At 48.5% G+C, this 7,145-nt stretch overlaps 1 protein-coding gene across 1 annotated transcript in view; it reads left to right on the plus strand.

The window, feature by feature from the left end:
• grin3bb (glutamate receptor, ionotropic, N-methyl-D-aspartate 3Bb) overlaps positions 1–6,591 on the plus strand; it is an 87,477-nt gene extending 80,886 nt beyond the window's left edge. Inside the window, exon 9 of the mRNA XM_070860857.1 lies at positions 5,944–6,591. Within this exon, the coding sequence (XP_070716958.1) occupies positions 5,944–6,340 (397 nt within the window). The 3' untranslated portion in view covers positions 6,341–6,591. The remainder of the gene's footprint in view (positions 1–5,943) is intronic.
• Positions 6,592–7,145: the final 554 nt, after the last annotated feature.

Here is a 7,145-nt window from a genome sequence, read left to right on the forward strand (position 1 = left end):
AATCCTGACCGAGCCATCTACATTAAGGACAGGAATAATGGGACTTGCCCAGTCGCTGAATTCAACGGCCGAAATTATGCCCTCTGTGAGCAGCTTGTCTAATTCATTTTCAATTTTTTCACGCATCACATACGGCACCGCTCTGGCTTTGTAGTGCACTGGTCTGGCGTCCGGAGTGATGCGTATCACTACTTTAGTGCCCTTGAACATTCCAACACCAGGTTGACAGAGTGACCCGAATTTTTGTAGGACCTGTGAGCATGAACTTCGCTCCACAGATGAAATGGCATGCACATCCCCCCATTTCCAATTCATCTCGACTAACCAACTCCTCCCCAAGAGCGCGGGGCCAGTTCCCGGGACGATCCTGAGTGGCAGCCGGTTCTGAGATCCATTATGTGTTACCATCAAGTTTGCACTGACTAGCACTGGGATGATCTCTTTGGTGTACATCCATAGCTGCGTGGCAATGCGTTCCAGTTTGGGCCTGCTAGGTCTGTGTGGCCATAGTCTCTCAAATTGTTGGGCGCTCATAAGTGACTGGCGAGCTCCCGTATCCAGCTCCATGCGCATCGGAATGCCATTCAATAAAACTTTCATCATCATGGGTGGCGTTTTAGTGTATGAGCTGTGGACAACAGCCACATGAACCCGCTGAACTTCAGCATCCATGGCTTTTCCCCAGGCATCATCCTGCATTGCAGACCCCTCGTCTGGTTCCTCTGTCTCGCAGATTAGCCTCGCTACAGCCTTTTTGCACATCCTGGCCAAGTGTCCACTGACGTTACAAATCCTACAGGTATATTGCTGAAACCTGCAGCTTTTCGCAGTATGTCTATCCCCCGCACTTCCAGCATGAGCTGAGATTGTTGTTAACAAAAGGACTGTTACCAGGCATTCCTCTCTGATTGCCCATTTGGTTGTTTCTAGGCGCTCTGATGGTGGGTGTTAATGGTCCCATCGCGGGACGCATTGTTTCTCGTGATGGCGTGAATTGCCGATCCCCTTTCCATTGTCCCTGTTGCGGGCCCACCCTAGAGTCTGTTGCTGTCTGGGCGGTTTCAAAATGCCCTTGCCTGCCTGCGGGGTTCCGAGCTGTGTTCACAATGTTAACTCCCTGGTCCATCGCCACGTTGGGACCAGGGCTGCGCGCGTAAATTAGCTTTGTCTCCTCTTTCTCTGCCATGAAGGTCTGAGCTATCAATGCCGCCCCTTCTAAAATCAAGTCCTTGGTCTCTATGAGCTTCCTGAAAATCCCGGCATGATTAATGCCCTCAATGAAGAAATCCCTTAACATCTCCCCCCTGCAGGCGTCTGTGAACTTACAGAGACTGGCCAAGCACCGCAGGTCCGCACGAAGTCCGTGATGTTTTGTCCCTCCCGACGCCGGTGTGTAGAACCGGTGCCGGGCCATGTGTACGCTACTCGCCGGCTTGAGATGCTCACTGATCAGCTGGCTGAGCTCTTCAAAGGACTTGTCCGCTGGCTTTTAGGGTGTGAGCAGGTCTTTCATCAGCGCATACGTCTGTGGTCCGCAGCTGGTCAGTAGATGCGCCCTCCGCTTGTCAGCCGCTGTCGCTCCCAGCCAGTCCTTCGTGACAAAGCTCTGCTGGAGTCTCTCCACGAAGTCGGCCCAGTCCTCACCCACACAGTAACGTTCCTCTGTGCTACCGGTGGCCATCCTCGTGGTTCGGTGATTCCCGTCGCCAAATGTGGTGTCCCTGCACCGTACTACAAACTCACACGAGGCATGTACTGCAGACACAGTCACTATGTGACCTTAACCTTTATTCCCAGGACCAAGGAGTGCTGACCCTGGGTGGGACCTCCCCTTTTATACCTGGAAACCCAGGTGAGGAGTGTCTCACACAAGTTCACCCCCTGTGGTCAGGGTGTGCATTTCTAGGGTATAAGTACAGGAGTTGCATGAAGGTTACAGTTACATGAAGGTTACTGTTGCATGATGGTTACATACATGACCGTTCTAGTCCCATATCCCTTAATACTGCTAGCAAAAATCTATTGATCTCATGTTTAAAATTATTGATTGTGCTAGCATCTAATGCTTTTTGCGTGAAGTGTTTCCTCACTTCGCTCCTGAATGGCCTGGCTCTGATTTTAATGTTATATCCCCTTACCTTAGATTTTACCACCAGCGGAAAAAGTTTACTTCCAGCTATCCTATCAATTATGGGTACGGTAGCATAGTGATTATGTTACTGGACTAGTAATCCAGAGGCCTGGAGTAATGATCGGGAGACGGGAGTTCAAATTCTATCATGGGATTAAAATCCCATCAGCTGGGGAATTTAAATTAAATAAAATAAATCTGGAATAAAAACCCAGTATCATGAAACTACCGGATTTTTGTTAAAAACCCATCTAATTCACTAATGTCCTCTTAGGGAAGGAAATCTGCCGTCCTGACCTGGTCTGGCCTGTAATTGACTCCAGACCCACAGCAATGTGATTGACTCTTAACTGCGCTCTGAAATGTCCTAGCAAGCCACTCCGTTGTAGCCAAGAAAGCGGCTCTCCACCACCTTCTCTAGGACTATTAGGGAAGGGCAATAACTGCTGGCCTTGCCAGTGATGCCCACATCCCATGAATGATTTTTTTTTTTTAAATCCTTTCAAAATCCTAAAAAACCTCAAATAAATCACCCCTTTATCTTCTATATTCCAGGGAATATGTCTAGTTTATGTAATCTCTCCTCGCAACTTAACCCTTGGAGCCCTAGGAACATTCTGGTGAATGAACAATATATCTCTTTAAGATGTGGTGCCCAGAACTGTACACAGTACTCCTGCTGTAGTCTAACCTGGGCTTTGTACTGGAGGAGATGGAACTAGATTAACAAACACCAAACAACTCTAGGGGCTCCATTTTCCCCAGTGATTTCCACCTTTGGCGTGCACCGCTTTTTTTGGCCTAAAATAAAAAATCAAAGTTCCCCCAAAGATTGTGCGCCAGTGTAACTCAGTTAGTTACGATTTTTTTAGGTTAGTTTTTTTTTGTGTCATGGGGGCGTAAGCTGCCACCCGCGCCAATTCTGGCCATTTAAGCAAGTTTGGCCAGCTCTGATTTACTCCAATTTTTCTTAAAGCGGCGTATGTGACGTCTGTGAAAAAACCTTCTGGGCAGTTAAGAAAATCGGCGCAGGTAAATAAATCAATGTAGTAGATGCAGTTGCAGGGCCTGGACAGCAGCAGCAGTGAGGTGAGAGGTGGGAGAGAGTGTGGGGGGAGGAGGAAGCCTTTCGGGCATAGTTAGGAGCAGGGACCAGGAGGGAGAAAGGTGTTCGGCCAGGTATAGGAGCAGGCACCGGGAGGCCATTTGGCCTGGGATAGGAGCGGGGACCAGGACCGGGAGGCCAGAGATAGGTGCAGGGACCGGGAGGCCATTTGGCCTGGGATAGGAGCGGGGAGCAGGACAGGCATGGGGAGGGGGGGGGGAAAGAGGGAGGGAGAGAGAGGGAAAAAGAGAGATAGACTTTTGTCATTACACTTTAATAATTTAATGGAGGTAAGTTGCTGCAATGTGTAAGGTGCTTGTGCACGTTGTTGTGAGCTGGCTGTAAGTGTCACTTTCCAACCTCAGCCTGCAGTGTGTTCCTGGTTACCGTAGTAACCTGATCTTTTTGGCGCAGATCTTAGGCTCCACCCCCAAAACTATACGACAAGCTAGGTGGCGCCAAAATGAAGAATTCAAACGGAGAAACTTGGAAGATTTTTTTTGACATACTTGGGCCCCCAAAAATGAGCGTAACTGTTCAAGTACGCCAAAAAACAGCTTTGGGGAAAATTGAGCCCATAAAATTAGAAGAAACTTTATTTCAAGAGTAGCAGATGTGAGATAGACTCCCAGCAACAGCAACAGCAACTGAGATTGTGACAGTTCACACCTCCAGAAAGGAATTTGGATAAGCATCTGATGAGCAACAAGAGGCTGGAGAATATCTTCGGCAGTCCCTCGTTTTGAGGATGACTTGCTTCCACACTAAAAAGGGATGAGTTCACAGGTGTTTCATGAAGGACCTGACATTCCAGATCCCGAACTACATCTTGAAGGGTGGAAGATGCCTGTGCGTGGATTTTATTAACGTGGGGTGGCCGTTGCACACCAGCCACTACACGGGTTTGACAGAGCTAGGTCTTGGTCCAGTGTCAAGGATTAACCAAGACAACTGGAGACCTGCTCTGCTGCACGGGCCTAGTGCACAAATATCGCAGTGTGGGCTGGCCTGTGCTGCCCCATGCCCTCGCCTCTCCTGGGCCCCGATCACATCACACTACAATCTCTCACCACTCCATCGCCCTGAACTCGCCGCTCCTCTGCTACTTGTCGCCTCCTGCCCATGCTGCAACCAGTGACCTTGAGTGGTGACGTTCAATCCAGTCGCCCATCTCCAAGTCGTCCCCTTTCTGCACAGCTCGAGCTGCTCCCTGGTGGCCTCCACGCTGCTCCAGGGCCGCTGCACCTCTGCTCCGCTCCGCTGTCAGCAGATCCTTTGTGTTTTTAAAGTTCTTCTCACAGTCAGAACATTTAAATGATCTCTTAACAGCATGAACAAGTCGGTGTGTCAGAAGATGGGATAACTGAAGTCATCCCTTCCCACACTCAATGTGAACGGTCTCTCCCCCTCTGTGAACTCACTTGTGTGTCTGGAGCTTGGATAACAGAGTGAATCCCTTCCCTCTGGAGGATCTAGGGATTGATCAAATACTCCACGCGACATCACTGGAGATGGGGGAGGATGCAGTGTTGTCTCGGGAGGACAGAGTCCAGGGTTGAATAGTGGGGATGGGAGAATGGAGCTTTGTTCGACAACCTTTGGGTATCTCGGAATATTTCTGTTGACTTTCTCCTCAAGAGATTAAATGAATGGGGTAGAGGCCAAAATACCGTTGACTGCACATTGTCTGTACATTTTCTCTTTCAGTGATCTCTGGTGTTAGATATAAGAAATAGGAGCAGGAGTAGGCCATTTGGCCACTTGAGCCTGCTCTGCCATTCAATAAGATCATGGCTGATCTGATCTTGGCCTCAACTCCACTTTCTTGCCCTCAACTCCACTTTCTTGCCCTCAACTCCACTTTCTTGCCCGCTCCCCATAACCCTTGACTCCCTTATCAAATACAACCAACGATGCCTCTGCAAGATCCTGCAAATCACCTGGGAGGACAGACACGCACCAACGTTGGCATCCTCGATCAGGCCAACATCCCCAGCAGCGAAGCACTGACCACACTCGACCAGCTCCTTTGGGTGGGCCACATTGTTCCCATGCCCGACACAATACTCCCAAAGCAAGCGCTCTACTCGGAACTCCAACACGGCAAGTGTGCCCCAGGTGGGCAGAGGAAACGTTTTAAGGACACCCTCAAAGCCTCCTTGATAAAATGCAACGTCCCCACTGACACCTGGGAGTCCCTGGCCAAAGACTGTCCTAAGTGGAGGAAGTGCGTCGGGGAGGGCGCTGAGCACCTCGAGTCTCATCACCGAGCGCATGCAGAAATCAAGTGCAGGCAGCGGAAGGAGCTTGCGACAAACCTTTCCTTCAACGACGGTATGTCCCACCTGTGACAGAGGCTGTAATTCCTGTATTGGACTGTTCAGTCACCTAAGAACTCACGCTTAAGAGTGGAAGCAAACCTTCCTCGATTTTGAGGGACTGCCTATGATGATATCGTTCAAAAATCTGTCGATCTCCACCTTAAATATATTCAATGATCCAGCCGCCACAGCTCTCTGAGGTAGAGAATTTCAAAGGTTCAAGTCCCTCAGAGAAGAAATTCCTCCTCATGTCCATTTTAAATGTGCGACCCCTTATTCTAAAACTATTCCCCCTAGTTCTGTTCTGTATGATATAAAGATAGCACAGCAATACAATGAAATTTGTGAGAAGGTACAGTAATAAGCTTTTTTTGTTTGTTTCACAGGTGTAACCCACAGAAGATCCAGAAGGTACCACACACCACAGTACGAGTGACTGCCCAGACTCGGTGGAACAATTCAAGACGGGCAGTGGTGAAGGACAGCAAGAAAAGCCAGGCTCAGCCGGAAAGCTGTGCGCGGGATTGTTATGTGGTCAAGTCGGAGAAGGACTCGCCCGGTGCGATCTGTGAGAACGGAGGTATCGGCCATCGGCAGCAGGCTGGGCGCAATGCACAGGATAACGAACTCAAAGAACTGGAGCTAAGGATACAGACGATTAAAGAGCAGCTGCGAGTTGCCCTGAACAAGCGGGACGAGTTGGCTGCTTCCATTGAGCGGCCCAAAGACGGCCACCTGACCCCTCCAAATACTGGCGGCAAAGAAAATAATGACAAGAGGTGATGGTGGCCGCGCGTTTACACAAAGCGGACCTTTTGACTGGGAAGAAAAAAAACAAACAAACTGGCTGCAACTCCTAAGAGATCTTCACCTGACCATTTGGAATCCCATAAAAGCACATTTCAAAGCACTTCTGCCGCATGAGCATCACTTTCAGAATATTGTCGATTTAAATGAAAGTCAACGCTAACGGATGCATTTTTTGTACTATCACGGGAAATTCAGGTGCTTTCACTAAACCTGAGACAGAGACAGCTCCTGGAACATTTAATAATAAAGAACTTCAGTCTGTGTATTTAAAATCTGCAGAATATTGTAGCTGAATCTGAGGAAATCTACTTCACCAGCATCAAATTTGGAGGGGGCGGGGGGGGGGGGGGGGCTAGGGATGGAAGGATTATTTTGGAATTTTGCAATATATAAAAAGCATTGATTTGCTGCTAGCCTCAGACAATCGCTGTTGCTAATTATAATGTTTCAGGTAATCAATATATTTATTTTTCTTTGCTGTTAAAAAGTTGAAGTGTTTGGTTGCAATGGACATTAAAAAACATCACCTTGGTCATGAAGTGCTGCAATATTAGCAGGGCTATTGTGTAGAAAGTCTCGCCACATGGTCACTGCTCTAACTTACTCTCTCAGGCTCCTCTCCGCCTTCCTTCGATAATCTACAACATTTGCAAACGTGGAGTCACCAATCATTAATTGCTGATATCCCTCATCATCTCGCCTCTTCTAAAACTGGCCCTTCATCTGGGTTTCCCAATTTTTTTTTAAATAAAGGAAACACAATAGTCATGTGTGTAAA

This window comes from Pristiophorus japonicus, chromosome 18 (genome assembly GCF_044704955.1).
Source record: "Pristiophorus japonicus isolate sPriJap1 chromosome 18, sPriJap1.hap1, whole genome shotgun sequence".
In the NCBI taxonomy this organism is placed as follows: domain Eukaryota; kingdom Metazoa; phylum Chordata; class Chondrichthyes; family Pristiophoridae; genus Pristiophorus; species Pristiophorus japonicus.